The sequence below is a fragment of the Chiroxiphia lanceolata genome, chromosome 10 (genome assembly GCF_009829145.1).
Source record: "Chiroxiphia lanceolata isolate bChiLan1 chromosome 10, bChiLan1.pri, whole genome shotgun sequence".
NCBI classification, from domain to species: domain Eukaryota; kingdom Metazoa; phylum Chordata; class Aves; order Passeriformes; family Pipridae; genus Chiroxiphia; species Chiroxiphia lanceolata.
Window position 1 is genome coordinate 23,228,479 of NC_045646.1, and position 16,327 is coordinate 23,244,805.

Sequence of the window (16,327 nt, forward strand, 5' to 3'; positions counted from 1 at the left end):
CTGGGAGGGAGTTGAGGACAGAGAATAAAAAGCATTAAACCAAAGTGCATTGCTTGCATGCCTTTACTGTGGCTGGATTCATTAGTCTTCAACAGCCAGGACAAACAAGACACAATTGAATGCTGGCCCTTTGACATACAAATTCCTTTTAGTCCTAAGTTAAAGAAAATAAAGAACTATGCAATTTGCAATTTTGTGTGGTAAAAGCAACTGTGTTCCTATCACATGTTCTGGAACACATAACAAGTACATCCCTGAACAGGTAGATAAAGCAAGTTCCTGGTAGAAAAACTCAGACAAAGGCATAAACAAATTTGTGTAAAGGCTGATGGAACCCACCAGTTTTATCCCAATATTTAGGAGCTCTGAGGAGAAGCTGTCCAAGTTTACTTGCCTATTACCTAACCCTCTAGCTGCAACGCTGTATGCTGGGAACAATTTATGATAAAACAAACATGGCAGAGAAATGACTTCTGTGGGTTGCTTTGTCCCAAAACTAACAAGCCTGCTTAATTCCTTTCACTGTATCACTGTGTCAAAACCTTGCTGAGATTTACAGGTGTCACATGAAAGATGGGAGTTTAGATTTTTGCCTGTCAGTACCCCCAGGAAAGTCAAGACCTTGGTGTTTGACAGTCTGTCAGTGTCTTGTAACGAGACCCTTCACCAACAGATTCACAAGGTTGGAGGGCACTTTGACCACCCTTTTAGGGGAAGCTCAACAGAGCCAAGACCCCTCAGCAGGCCCTGCCAAGGTGTTTTCCGCTGCCGGCAACGGCGAAGACTCACCTGAACAGTTCACAGAATAACCCTCTTTATAAACACAAATTGTGACACGTTAATAAGGTTTGAAGGTTGTCAGAGACAGATTCTAACTGCAAGAATATGTTTTAAAGCAATCTACTGATACATATACTAAGCAAGCACAAACTCTGACACCAAGCAATCTACTAACATGCTACAGGGTGAGCACAAACACATGCTCTAGTCCTAAAAGCAGCATTTAACGACACAGAGTATAATTTTCACCCAAGGCATCCCTCTGGGGAGGGGAGAAGATGGACTCAGTCCGTCAACTAATCCCAGCAGTTTCACTGAAAGTCTTCTCCCACTTTCCCCCTATCCCCAACTTACTTTTATACTATTTTCTTTGTGTTTCGGTGAAGTTTGCATGGCTCTAGTCACAAATACCTTTTATTTCTGATTGGTGTACCTAATGGGAGGGGCAGCTGGTCACAGCTTGGCATCTGAGGAGGGGGTTCGACATGGGAGTTGGCTTTAGCAGCAGAACATCTTGATTCTCCCTTATCAGACAGGTATTGTATGGTCTCAGTACCACAGTGTTCTCCCATTCTGCTGGGATTTCAATGGAGGAGAGCTACGTGGTCTCCACTTTGTTCCACGCTCCGTTATGTTTCTCTGAGCAGATGTTTACTGTTGTACTGGGGAGCATGTCTACCTCAGTCTGTCCAGGGAGTTGCAGCTGCTTTTTACCCTAGAATTCTGAATCTCCTCTAGATTTAACCCTATCCATCATCCCACAACAGGTCATTCTCAAAACGCACCAGACAAAAGGAAAAGTTCAAATGCAAAGGGCAGATTTATGGATGAAGCAGTGTGTTCTTCCTCCAAAATTCTGCTAGGATGAATCACTTACCCTTAGATCTGTAAAATGGGGATAAGAATACAACACAGATGTTGTTGTGAGACCTCAAACACTTATGACCCTCAACTGGCAGGCGCCTGCCTAAGTGCTAAGTATCATTATTATTCTCTCAAAAATCTGAGTCCTCCTCTCAGCAACTGTCTCTGTCCAGGGCTGGAACTACTGTTTGCCCAGACAGAGTCCAGAAAAAGCAGACAGCACCCCATTATAGGGAAATATGCAGCTGTGCTCATCTCGGCATAAAGGCATCAATTTTATTCAGCACTGTCAAATGCAGAGTAATTATACAGGGCAGGACATGGGGACCCCGAAGCAAGTGTCCTGAAAGAGACCCCTCTCATTCAGCTGAATGAGATGCCTTCAGCCATTTGCACTGATAAACCATTATCAACCCCCTCCCCACTCACAAACCCTCTGCCCTCCCACAGACCCTCCTCTATTGCAAGCAAAGGGAAGTGTTGGACAGGCTAAGCTGTTGCCATAGCAGCCTCCCCTCTCCCTCTACCCCTCCCCACTCCCACCATTATGGAATTATCCCATTCTGAAATGTCCTGTTGTGTCTATTAATACTAGATTTCCCACAAACAATGCTTCTCTCCACCCTCCTAAAATAATCAGGGGACTCCAAGGAGTCTGTGTTCACAGCTAGGAGTTCAGTAGCAGCCTTGAATACTGCAGTAAGCACCATGAATACTGGAATATTCATGCAGGATATTCATATCTATACAGGCAGCAGCACTCCCAGTGCCAAGAGCTCAGCTGGGATGAAGACTGCTCCTCAGTGCTGAGGTCTCCTCTCCCCTGCTCTGTTGTGTGACTGAGCTGATAATGCACTATCAGAGTGAGGAGGACACTATATAGAGGACCTCCCTCTCCACCCTCAGCGACTCTGCAACCCTGCACTCTTTTGGAATCACCTCGTTTTCTCGGTTCTGCTTCTATTTGGTTTGCTGTCATCAGGAGGAGTTCCTTGAGACTTTCCCCAAAAGGACCCTATACTCCACCCACAGGACTGCATTGTAAAGAGGTAAGAGACACAATTCTGTTAGAAGAGGTTTTAAGAGCTTTCTTCTTTCAGGAGCATTTTTTAGGAGCTTTCCTAATGTCATTAGTCTTAGCCAGTGAGGAGCAAAGACACACATAATGAGATGGCTGAATATAATGTAAATGTCTGAACCTAAGAATAGGCAGCATTTTTTGAATTTCAAAGATTAATTTCCTTGTCTTTCTTTACACTGCTCTTTCAAAACAAAAAAGTTTCCAAACTTTTGTACCTAATGTATATCCATTTGTGCCAGCTGTCTGGTATGTCCAGGGCTCTCTGACACTGCTTTGATGCTCACAAAAACCAAGTATTTAAGCTGAAGGGTGATGGTCTCAGCAGGGAGTGATTTTCAGGAGAATAACTTCGGTCAGAAGCAGGCTCTTTCTAATGAAGAGTACTCTGAGTGAAAGATAGGAGGCACTCCCATTTGACAAGACACTAAATCCATAATCATAACAACACACAAAACAGTGTAATCACAAACCAGAAACTACAGTAGCTGGGGGCAAGAACAGGAATTTTTGATATCCACCACAAACCCTAACGCAGAGTTCATACTTATCGGCAGTGGGTGTTCTAACAGAGCTCCAAACTAGCCAGGTAACTAACTCAGGGTGACCTAAAGATTTCTTCTGCTAGTTAATTGTTTCATTAATGACAGATGGAGCATCTGCTGTGAGAGTGACTGCGTTATGTCCGCACCGACAGCCTTGTGGATTGTTATCTTGCTTGTTTCTGAGCAGAAGAGAAACAGGGCATAAAATATGGTCAGTGTGCATACACTTGGAATGAGCAGTGACATTCCCATTACAGCTCAGCCCTGGGAGGCCTGGGATAATGGCCCCTTCCAGAACAGTGCTCTGTTTAGCAACACATAAATCACTGAATATTCACACAACACCAAGAGCGCAGTCCAAGTGGAAATTATTGGATAATGAGCCAGACTCCTAAAGGAGTTTTCTGTCTGTGGAGTCACAGCCTCTTGCACTATACAGCTTAACACAAATTACACATTCTAGGTAATTTGGCAAGGTTTCCAGTTTGCTCCTAGCATTTATACAGACTAGTACGACAGGCTTTCTAGGACTCCCAGTGCTTTTTTTGTAAGCATAAAAATCCAAAAAGGGAGAAAGAAACCTCAAAACATTTATTTTAAATTGATAGGCTAAACCCAAGAAAAATAGAAGTGGAACTGCACATAACAGCAGGGGGCTTTCAACACTGTCTACAGAACACACTGGTCGGAGAATGATTACTTTTATAAAATTGTAGCATTTTGTTGAAAACATATAAATTCTAAAAATAAGATCAACAATTCATTCTACTGACATCAGCTTTTTTCCTAACCTACTCCAGTGCTACACCACTGTTTTCACCCAATAAGCAGAATTGTAAAATACATAAAAGCTTTAATTAACATATCCTTCTAATTTAAAATATAAACAAAATTAGAAGGAGGACCACTTCCCTTTTCTATGATTTCTAATCAGATAGTGAAAAATATCTTCCTTCACCTTGCTCTCAAAAGTAAATTGGGTAAGAGCAGCTCTCCTATGAAGGCACTCACTTGCAAAGACTGAGTTTATTTCAATTTTATCAGTAGTTCTAAGCCTCTCTCTTCCTGATGCTGACATAGTGGGCTTCTTAGATAGCTCTGACATTCTCCTTTTTACTCCACCCCACAACACTTTGCACTGAAAGCCATGTCTGGATAGAAATTCATGGCAGACCCAATGCTGCCATCAGTGAGGATTAAACTCTCAACTTTCAAGTCTTGCCTGTTCCAAGTCTGGCACTGAAACTCAGCTGAGTCTGAATCCCCAAGATCCTCCTTAGGAACTCGGCTCAAACAGAATCAGTTCAATGGATCATGCTACTAAACCCCTAACAAGCTTGCAAAGAGGGAAAACTCTGCTTACTGCTTCTCTTCCTGAACTGATTTAAATCATTTCAACAAGATAAGAGCCACCCCAGTCTGTTCCATTAGACAACCTTTGCTTTTGCCTTTTCAGCTTGCTCAGGTGTCACAGCCATGGATACAGTAATGTTTAGTCATCAGACCACCCCACCACTGACAGGTGTGTACATAAACATGCCTGGTGACAATGAAAAGCACAATTAAACAATGGGTCTGACACAAAAAAAGGCTTAATAGCAAGAACATGAGGTGATAGGCACTGTTGTAAATTAACAGTAAAAAGGCATGGTCTTGTGTTTTTCCTTTGGTGTGCAACAGAAAAACACATACCTAAACTAATTCCATCCAGGGAGGACAAGTATTTGAGTTAACATTACCATCACATACAAACTTCAAACTCTTGTGTTCAAGAATACTTCCAAGTCTTACTTGGTAAGGGACAAAGGAACACTAGAAACAAAAAATTGCAGGCTCCTCTGCAAACCCATGAGCTTCATACAAAAAACCTACAGCAGGGCATTTTCCTTTAGTACATGAAAGCAGGATTTCACATGTATTTTTATGGATAAAATTCCCTTGGACATAAGGGCTGTACTGTCTTCCTTGCACATGCAGTTGGAAGTAATGGCAAGATAATAACTTGTTATTAAGACTCAAATCTGGAAGGATATCCAGGCAATGCATGGAGTAAGAAGGGCCCTCTGTGGCCATAGGAAGAAATTTCAATTTCTGAATTTCATTCAGTCCCCCTTCTGTTGATTCTGTCTCTTCAACTGTGAATCAAACAGAAACAGTCCAGCACATTAACCTCTAGCTACTGCAGTTTTCTGTTCCCCTGAAAGTAAAAGCAGCCAAAAAAAAATATTAATTATCTGGAATTTTGCTTACATGTCCCAATATATTTGTCTGCCCTTAATCCCATTTCAGTTTCTTGATTATCCCAATATTTTTAGACATCTGAATAACGAGCTATGTTGGGAAGCTGGATGCACTGTATATTGGATATATTTAAAGATGTATTGAATAATATGGAGAAATGATCAGTCAGTACAAAATGCAATGGTTAAGCACAATGGAGGTACTGCTGCACATACTGTAACACCTCTGAGGAATCCAAGAAACAGAGAGAATGCTGGAATTTCAGATGGCCTGCATTTTCCCACCACCTACACCCACTGACGAGCAATGTATAAAAAGCCACTGGGAGGTGCCCAGAAAATCTTATCACTTTTTGTTGATGCTGTTCAGGACACTGCAAACACAGACTGGCAGAGCTAAGCTCAGTTTTACTAAGCTGCTACTTGGAAAAGGCCCTGAATAAGCTACATGGAGCTCAGACTTTTGAGGGAGGAAAAGAGAGAGCTATGCTGGGGGAGAAAAGCTGTAGGGAAGGATGGCACTTTGACAAGTGACTGACAGCATGGGCACTATTAATAATCTTTAAGTCAATTCAGTGTCAAATGGGATATTGCTACCCATCTGAAAACTTTCCAACTATACTGGAAATAGGTGCATTTGCCTTAAATACAGGACTTCAGACTAAAATAATCCTCAAAGATTTTCAGGAACCCTGCAGATTTTTTTAATAAAAACAATACCTGACCTGTCTTCCACCTCTTCTAGGAACAAGACAGATATTCTAAGCTAGGTCACCTTACAACATATACCTGTGCTCAGAAAAGCTTACTCATTAGGAGCCCCTCAGTCCTGAATCAGGATTTCAAATTAAAACATGGCAAACACTTTCTAGTTAGACATACAAAACTCACTTCTACTCCTCTTAACTAGACACAAGCATCTCACTGCTGGTTATACAACTGACCTTGCACAGGCTGGAGACAAGCTCATCACCAGCTAGCCAGTTCTTTATTAAGGTTCCCTCCACAGGAATTACTGCTCTGGAAAACCCAGCCGGGCAGGGGGTATTCAGGATTTTAATGCAAGGGTTTATACTCAGACTGACCTGTCACATTAAACACCAATACTAGCAAACAGGAGACATCACTGATTTCCATGTGTAGTTTTTGGGTGTTTTGTTGGGGTTTTTTTGGTTGGTTGGTTGGTTCGTTCCACAAACCCAGGCTCTTTTGTAATATACTGTCTTAATTCTTTCACGTTTAGGGTGGTTTTTCTCCTTCAAAACTGTGGGGGAAAATGAATGGCCCAGCAGATTCAAGCCCACTCTTCAATTGCTCAAATCAATCAAATTTTGGTCTGGAAACGTCAGAGCAATGTGGCAAAGAGACACACATGGAGAACATCCTTTTTGCCACTTTCTACTTCCTGGACTTCATCCTGGCTTTTGCTGGCAATGCCCTGGCTCTTTGGCTCTTCCTTCGAGACCAAAAGTCAGGCACACCCGCCAACATTTTCCTGATGCATCTTGCTGTGGCTGACCTGTCCTTTGTGCTGGTACTTCCCACCCGGCTGGTGTACCATTTTTCTGGTAACCACTGGCCATTTGGTGAGATCCCCTGCAGACTCACCGGCTTCCTCTTTTACCTCAACATGTATGCCAGCATCTACTTCCTCATGTGCATCAGCATTGACCGTTTCCTGGCCATTGTGCACCCCGTGAAGTCCATCAAGCTCCGCAGGTCCCGCTACGCCCACGTGGCATGTGCCTTTCTGTGGGTCATTGTTGGGGTGGCAATGGCACCTCTGCTGCTCAGTGTGCAGACAGTCCACACGGAAAACACAACCGTCTGCCTGCAGCTCTACAGAGAAAAGGCCTCACGTCATGCCCTCGTGTCCTTGGCAGTGGCATTCACCTTCCCCTTCGTTACCACAGTGACTTGCTACTTACTCATCATCCGAAGCCTGAAGAGTGGGAACAGAGTTGAGAAACACCTGAAGGAAAAAGCTGTCAAAATGATTATCATGGTCCTGATGATCTTTCTGGTTTGCTTTGTACCTTATCACGTCAATCGCTACATTTACATTCTCCATTACAACGGCGCCAAGACTTCCTGTGAGACACAGCGAATCCTGGCCCTCAGCAACCGTGTCACCTCCTGCCTCACCAGTCTCAACGGGGCCTTCGACCCAGTCATGTACTTCTTCGTAGCTGAGAAATTCCGTGAGGCTTTGTGCAATCTGTTCTGCATTAAAAAGACTGTAATGCTGCCTCAAACATGCGAGGGTAAGACAAATGAAAGCTCGCTAAGTGCTAAATCTGAACTGTGAACATGACTCTTGTCACTGCTTTGTCTTAAGGACACTCACTTCCACCAAAAGCAGCTGAGAGCACAAATAGCTGGTGAGACAGTCCACACAGAGTCAAACTCAGCCCGAGAAGGGAAGTTCTGTTGGTTTTGTGGGACTGCAATTAGCAAGAACTCCTCTGACAACACAGATCACATCTGCTTGTCTTACTGAAACTGCAAACAGAAGGACACTTCTACTGATTTCCAAGATGTGAAACTGAGGGTTGAGCACTTAGGAACAGGGAAAGGGGCAAAGAGGAAAATGGACCTTTTTCTTTTTTTTAAAAGAACTTAATCCCAAAGCACTCAGTAACGACTCTTCTTCTGCACAATGCATACAGCCTTCTCTAAAATTTCATATTGTGCCAGCAGTAGAGATCCACTCCCGAGACAGACCTGTCTGATGAGAAAACAACACCCTAGCACATCTTGCCCAAGTCTCCAAATTCAAAGCATTTATACATGGTAGAGAGAAAATTGGTACTAAATGGTGACAAGAAAAAAACAACACCAAATGCTGCAGTGAACCTAGCCTGGACTGGAATTAAGGCAGGCCTTACAATGTGGGGGTTTTTTAATTTTTCCCAGCATTCAGAGCTGGAGATGAGCACAAAACTTCTCACTACCTTCGCTATCTGCACTCTGCCACTGTCTCAAAGCTGCAGACAGAGGTTGGACAACATTAATACACTGTCTCTTTTATGCAGTTCCCTGCAAAACCCCAGATATCCTGATAACCCTCAAACTGAGGAGTGGAAAAGGGCTGTATGGGAATACAGCATTCATGTTTGCTACATACTGAATTGTAAAAATATGAACCCAAATGGCAGAAGTGAAGAAAAGTAAGTGCTTGAAGAAGTGAAGTCTACTTGGTCCAGAAGAGACTCGTATCTTTAAAATGGTTTACAACTTTTTTGTGACTTACCTAGCAAGACTATTCCTTCCCTGTGGATAACGCAGGGATTATCTTTATTTTCACTAATACAAACTGCATCATGTAGAATATGCTTGGAACTGACAAGCAGACTAGAGAAGACCAGATACAATAAGAAGGGTGAAAAAGAATGCAAGAGTTTCCAATAATATTTACTAGAAGACCACTTCAATGCTATGGAGATAAATATTTTAGGAAATCATATGAGAGGTGAAATACATTTTTATAAGCTCTTTACCACCGTAGATTTGGCCCACAAATTATGAAATCAAACATACTCTCATCTTGCTTGAACTGCTTCAATCCTAACTGCTTTCCCAAAACATCTTAAGTGCTATCCCAACAGCCCATTCTAACAAGCTTAGGTGTCAAAGAAAAATCAATTATGCCCAGCTCCAACTGGCACAAAGGCACACCAGTTGCATACAGAATGGAAGGGAAGAGGGAGTTGAGAGGACTCCCTGCTGGACTGGATACAAGTATATAACCTTTCCTTCCTTTCTTCACCATTTAGCTAGTGAAAATATAAACTCTAGGATAAACTACCAGGCTTTGCTCATGACATATGAAAGCCTAAAATAAACTATGAATTGTGCACTGTCTGCTAACTGCTGGACTGTTTTATTTTCTTATCATGGAATGCTTTTGTATAAGCTCTCTTTTGTCTTTTTATTTCTTACTTTTTAATTAAATGTATTAATTGACCTCTTTTTATGACTCATTTTTATATTTCTGTATATAAAATGAATGATTTCTGAAGACCAGTGAAATCACATGCTGAACAGACTGCTGTGATCATTGTGTTATTCCCTTGGCCTTTTTCTATATCCTGATTTCCTGCTCAGCAGCTTACTTGATAAATAGCCTGCCCGGGATCACATAATTCCTTTTTCTCATGTACTATTCAGCTTTCTTCCTGAAATCCCTTCCTTCTGCCTGAAATCCCTTTCTTTTCCAGAACCCATCCACTAGCTACTAAAATTTGAGTTTCTACATATTTCATTGGATAAAGAACACTGTTCTTCATTCCATTTCCCATATAAAAGGTTATTCCTTAAAGCTTCTCCTGTACCTTTTCAAGCTTTTCCCCTGTGCACAACTAACTGACCACTCTCAGCATCTCACTGCTGTATCAATAACACACTGATACAACTTTCCAAGCTCCTTCTCTGTCTTACCTGCCAGCATTCTTCACAAAGCCCAGATCAGCAAGGGTTACATCGCAGAGCTCACAGCGGAAACATTCTGGGTGCCAGTTGTTGTTCATTGCCTTGATAACACGTCCAATAATGAACTCACCTGCAAAAGGAAAGCAGCAGCTTGAGATGCATCAGAAAACAGTCATCAAAATCTACTGCCTTCATAATCTTTTCCCTTGAATTTCACAAGTACAATTAACAGTCTAACTTCGAAGAAAACCCAGTTATTCCTACAACCAGGATACCCCAAATCACTGCTTCCATCATGCTTTGTTTCCATCCAGAGCTCCTGCTCCTTTAAATGACCTCAACAACCCCAGCCCAGGGCTGGATGCCACAGCAATGCTGGAAGGTTTGCACAGCCCTGTAGCTGTTACCCCACGGTGTTGACACGTGCCACATCTTACCACATTCCCCACAGCAAGGAGCAAACAGCATCTGAAAGTCATGCTCACAGTACTTCCGACCTTCAAACTGCAAACAAAACAAGAGAGGAGCCCTCGTGAATAATTGAACTACTTCTACATTTCCACAGTTCAGCATGACTGTCCATTGAAATGACCAATTAGTCAAGGTCACTCAAGTTTTCCAGTTTTAGGCCCCACACACCCCTGTTTTTCAACTCCTAAAGGCTTTTCTTAAAGAAATATCCAGATACAACTTCAGTCTCGTGGTGGATTTGCACAGCAAACAGTTAAATTAACAACAATGCTGCCACAAGACAGTAAAAATCCTGAAGAATCCTGAAGTCCTTTTACCATAGTTGCCTTTAATTTAATTTTTGCTTTACTTTAGTTCAGAACTACTCCTACTACACGAGGCTAAAACTAGTGCCAAAAAAATACAGCCCGTTTAAAGTAATGTGTTATTCATAATATGTGCTCGTGCATATTCTGTAAAAAAAAGTCAACATAATTTTTAAATGGGTTCATCTATTTCAGGTGCCCAGCTGGAGAAGTTTGGTCCAAAATGTCCAAGAATAAAGACAAAAATTCACTCATGTTTAATGAAATATTAAGGCCAGGTTGGAGGGGGCTTTGAACGGCCTGGAAGGTGGAAGGTGTCCCTGCCCATGGCAGCAGGTTGGAACAAGATGGTCTGTAAGGTCTCTTCCAACCCAAACCATTTTATGATTCTGTGATGATTAAGAAACACGTTTAGTTTTCTTTCTGAAATGTCTCTTATCCAAAAGAGCAGCTTTTGCTGCTACTGAGGGAATATATGAGAAGAAAAAAAGGGAAATTAAGTTGGAAGCTCCACAAAAAAATGGCAACAGAGGTTTAGGGCTAAGACATTAAACATGCAAGAAAGCCCGAAAATTCTTATATCTGCCAGAATTTCCACCTAATTCCTCGCATTTTAATAGAGCTATTTCTCTTGTCCTCCACACAGTCTGAGAACTCACCTCATAGAAGAGTCCCTCTGGGAACTGCCGAAAGCACTGAGCACAGACGAAGCAGTTCTCGTGGTAGAGCTCCCCGTTGCTGTTCACAATCCTCTCGGCGGGGCTGAACCGCGCCTGGCAGCGCTCACACACCGCGTTGGCCAGAGCATCAGACATGTTACTGCAGTGAAGGCAGAGAGCAGGAACGTGAGCAATGGTCACAGCCCCTCAGGAGAGTACAACCACGTCATCCAAGCTTCCCCAACACCTACGAACGCGACTGTTCCCGCTGCTTTAAACTCCCCTTCACGGGCACAGAAAAGACCAAGGAGTCAATTCATCACTGACAGCAGCCAGAAATAATGTTCTGGTAACTCACATGTGTCAGATGTGGTCATCTGGCGGGCTTATCTATTGCACACTTCTGGATACTTCAGCAGTCTTTCACCCCACTCTGTCATCCTGCTAATAGCTCATAGCAAATAGTCACAATTTTAAATAAACTAGCAGTTTGGAGAGCAGCAAACCCAGTGATTCTGACTTCTCTGGATTTCTGGTCAGCATGTACACCTCAGAGGATTTTCTGATGTGCACTAAGCACGGACATCCCACTGCAGTCTCCCCTTCACTGCAGGAATTAGCAGGGCACTTTCCCCTCCACATGCCCTGCCTTCCTGCCAAATTAATTGAAACTCTCCCAAGTGTTACAAAAGTATGGGAAGAGAGAAGTACCTCTGGATGACCTGCCCAATACATCAGCTTCATTTGCTCAGAAAGTGAGGCTAAAAACCCCCCAAAGCCACACTCGCAAAACACACAACGAACATTTCCTCTGTCTCCCCGAAAATATGGAACGACCCTAACCTCTTTCACAAAATTTTCATGCTTGCCATCATGCTAATCTAAGTTAATGCAGTTCTAAAATCATGTATCACATGTCCAAAGGGAGAGGGAAAAATTATAAGACAAGTCTCAGTTTCTTGCTGCGATGTAATCTTCCTTTTAACCACCAGGCTATATCCAATAACATAAAAATTCAATATTGTTGCACTTTTAGACACAGAAAAACTATTTTATGCCTTCTGGGCACCTTTTGAAATGAATGATTGCAAAGACTGAAGTTTTATAGATAGGAATATAAAAATTTTCCAGCATGTTAAAAATGTCTCAACTATTTGTATAGTACTTTTCCTGAAGTCCATGACGTAAGCATAAAATGAAAGATGGCTCAGTTTAAAAGATTTTTTCTTTCTTTTTACATTCAAAGGTATTGTGAACTGAATTTCCATTGTTAGTGTTATTCTACAACCCAGTATACTACTTTCCACACCTTTTCATGGAGAACAGTAATTCAAAAAGCATGTTCCAGTAGCAGAAGATCCTCTTTCCTCTGGTCCCCCCCTCAAAACACACCACTGTCTGTATTCCAGGGCTTTGTACTACGAGCACAACTGGACTGAGCAGGCAGCAGCCTCATACCCCTGAGACAACAAAGCCAGCCCTGCACACCAGCTGGCTCAGCTGAGCCAAGTGTCTCCCATCTGCAGCCTGCACAAACATCCAGCACTGTGACCTGGAGAGACCCCTCAGTAAAAGGAGACTTTCTTTCTACTGCTTCAATTCCAAGAGAGGCAAAAACCACGGGAGACTGTAATAATTTCAAGAATGGGGCACCAATTTAGCAGAAATTTGTTATAGCTTGTTTCCTTACTGCAATATGAAGGAGTTTTAAAAACAGACATGGAGCGGAATTATGGACTAGCAGGAAATTCTGTGATTTCATAAACTAGAGATCACAGGTTAAAAAAACATTTTTATCCTGACACAGTACCAAAGGAATAGGTCAGCACAAAAACACCAAGTGTTTGCAGCAAAGCTGAGAGACTTAATCAGCTTGGTTTACAGTCACTGCTCTCTCAGTTACACCATGTAAACATGTGGCAGGACTTGCAAATATAATCTTCCCATCAAGTATTTTTTCCCTCTTGAAAAATTCGATTCCAGAATTCCAAGACTTGAGCTAGCCAACAGCCATGATTAAGGAAGCCTCATGTCAACAGAGTGGAAAAACTCCTCTGGCAAGAAAACCAGGCAAGCCAGCAAGTATTGTACTCTACATATTAACAACAAAGCACTATCTAAGGTTGTGTTTGGTGGGTTTTTGCTTTACTGACATGAAATCAACATTTTTAAAAAGCCTGGTTTCCTTTCTTTTTCCTTTCTCCAAAGGGACCCATCAGTGCCACTACCAACTCGAGGGATGAACTCTGCAGGACCAGAGTTGCCAGAGGCAGCTCACAACAATCACAGCCTCCGGCCTGCGCTGCCACACTCCTGTGTGGAACAGCACAGCGGGGCCAGTTCACACCACAGCCCAGGGAACAGTCTTGTTCCAGGAGACATTTCCCACACAAGTCCCATGGCTGTGTTGGCAAGAACAGGAACTCCCTAAGGATGCTGCTGTTGATGCTGACAAGATTTCCTTAAAGGCAGAAGGAAGATGATTGTGATGCTTCTGAGCTGTCCATGCAAATGAGCTAATGAGTGTGACTTGTTACTCACACAAAAGAAACTATTAGTCCAGGAAAACTTAAAAAAAATCAGTACACAAAATAACACAGTGCTCTGCTGCAGCTAAAACCCAACTAAAATTTGTTGGGAAGAGCCATACTAATGGGAGTCAACTAAATCACACATCAGCTCCTGATCAACGTGTCTCCTGCGATACAAACCAGCAGCTGCAGCTCTTTGACAATCACAGCTCAAGTTTTACCTCCCTGTTCTCTTTCCAATCCTAAATTTGCATCCCTTTTCACTTAAGATGCTTTATTGTTTTACACTGAAGCTAAAATCTGCCAGTTCAGCTTTGCCCTAAAGATATGACTTGGCATTTATTCAGAAGTTTTACTTTAACATTTGCCAGTTGCTTAATTTCTCTCAAGTACACACCCCTGTGTGTCCTCTTCCTTGGGCAAAACAAAGCATTTAGTCAGCTTGAAATTGGTTAAAATTAACCAAAATTAACCAAGGCTGGAAGGAAGAGGGAGCACAGTGCTGATTCAGAGCAGTTTTATGATTCAGTTTACTACACTGCTGCAAAACCACTGCTGCCAGCAGCATGGGGAGAGGAAGGGCAACACATAAACCATCCTTTGGATGGTGGTGCACCAGGAGTGACCACTACAGTTTGACTTGCTGTGTCAATCATGAGATACTTAGAGCTAAACCTTTCCCACAAAGGACAGTCCCCAAATACAGAGTGCTGCTTCTATTCTGTTTGCTCACTGATTTTTTGCTATTCAGTAAAATAAAGAATCTTCCTCTGTTTTAACAATAAGCCAGTGACACAAAGACAGGAAAGGCTATTAAAACATGATGAGATCAACATCCTGAAGTTATCCTGTCCTGCACAAGCTCAAAAAATACCAGTTCCCAAACAATGCCTTTTCCAATCTTTCACCATTATGTGCTGCATCTTTAACAATCTTTGTCAAAGTGTGTAATTTACAGAAATTAGCTTTTTACCATTATAACTAGGTTTCGCATGCTTTGATTTCTGACAAGTATTTACTACAAATTGCTCTCAGGTGGAAAGAAAAAAAAAGAAAAACAACAATTCCTTACTTACAAGTGGACATTAATTAGGAGACCCATTCTGTGCCACAGGTACAGGCCCTATAGGAATATTTGAAAGCATTTTACCCTCTATCAGTGAAGTCAAAATTACCTCCTTTTTTAAACATTTGTTCACAGGGATCTAGCACTGGTGACAGATTGAGGAAAAAGAAGCAAATCGAATAACTGCATTGCTAAGAAAGTAGAAGAGAAGCTCCAGCCTTTGCATTAGTAGAATTCATTATCTTAAATGTGGCTGCAAGACAAAATTAACCAAAACTGGACAAGCAGAAGAGATGAACAGTCTCAGACTTTGCCAGGTTCAAGAAAGGAACTGTAGAAGCAAGGATTGCTTCTGTCAGAAAAGCCCAGCACAAAAAAAAAAAAATCAGTTTTCTCTAATTGGTTTCCAAAGTTTTTTGGTTTTAGTGTCAAATAGAGTTCTCCTTCATCACAATGCTGATGAAGAATTGCTTTAATACAGATGACCCAAAGTCTACAGATGCTACAAAAAGAAAGGAAGACAATAATTTGAGATACAAGAACCCAAGGCATCACCCAAATCTCAGCAGACAGGCACTGTAACTGTGCTGGGGAGCCCTATAAAGGTATTCTCTGCTCATTCTGGTTTACCAGCAGAAACAAGTGCATATAGAAAATATCCAAATATGATCACACTGACATGGTCATTTCCATTGTGCAGGCACACATGGGTAGGACAGTGAAAAGTCAAAACCAGAAGAGCTATCACCACTTGCACATATGACAGATGTCAGCAGCCAAGGTAAACATCAGAGCACTCCAGCTGAGGGGGTTCTTCCCACCCCCACAGTACTGCTGAGAATCTGTGGCTTCAAGTCCTCAGTGTTGACAAAGACAAAAAGAAAATCTGCTGGGACAACATCAGACTTCATGATTAATTTCACAGATAATGACTAATGCAAAGACAAAAGAAAGAGGAAGGGTATCAGTTCATGAACTTGTGCTGAAAACCAGCCCTCAACTATCCTTATCATTCCAAATCTGCTTTGCTGCAATTGACTTCTATCTGGACAACATTCCCAAACTGAATTAACTTCTTTATTATTAAACTTGTCATAAAGTGTTAGAAAAAAAGTTCCCATTTGTTCAATGTATGATTTGTTGTGCATCTTTTAAACTATGTGCATAGCTTAACACGTTCAGCATGGCCTCCTTCTGCTTGCATTAAATTTTCAGTTCACTCTGATTAAGTATTTTTGCATTGGCTAAATAAGAAATTAATAGTGTTTCTCTCAGTATATCTTCCTTGAACATGCAGCCCTCAAATTCTCAATGAAATGAATGTTTTTTGTTCTTATTTAGAACACAGGGATAACCA

General features: G+C 41.9%; 2 protein-coding genes across 3 annotated transcripts in view; one reads left to right on the forward strand and one right to left on the reverse strand.

Annotated features, from left to right (window-relative positions):
* Nucleotides 1-16,327, reverse strand: part of LIMS2 (LIM zinc finger domain containing 2) — a 45,454-nt gene that overhangs the window by 21,628 nt on the left and 7,499 nt on the right. The window contains exons 1-3 of one of the 2 annotated variants that reach the window (XR_004358739.1): nucleotides 11,374-11,552; nucleotides 10,376-10,442; nucleotides 9,948-10,068 (exon numbers count right to left, since the gene is read on the reverse strand). Coding sequence is in view for 1 of the 2 variants with exons in the window: in XM_032697345.1 (XP_032553236.1) it covers nucleotides 9,948-10,068; nucleotides 10,376-10,442; nucleotides 11,374-11,533 (348 nt within the window). In the remaining variant the exon portion in view is untranslated. Of the gene's footprint in view, nucleotides 1-9,947; nucleotides 10,069-10,375; nucleotides 10,443-11,373; nucleotides 11,553-16,327 lie in introns of those variants that run through there. The other variant, XM_032697345.1, reaches the window with a different exon arrangement.
* GPR17 (G protein-coupled receptor 17) lies at nucleotides 6,751-9,423 on the forward strand. The gene has a single exon (XM_032697346.1). It carries the CDS (start codon nucleotides 6,784-6,786, stop codon nucleotides 7,813-7,815), a length of 1,032 nt encoding a protein of 343 aa, XP_032553237.1. The 5' UTR covers nucleotides 6,751-6,783; the 3' UTR covers nucleotides 7,816-9,423.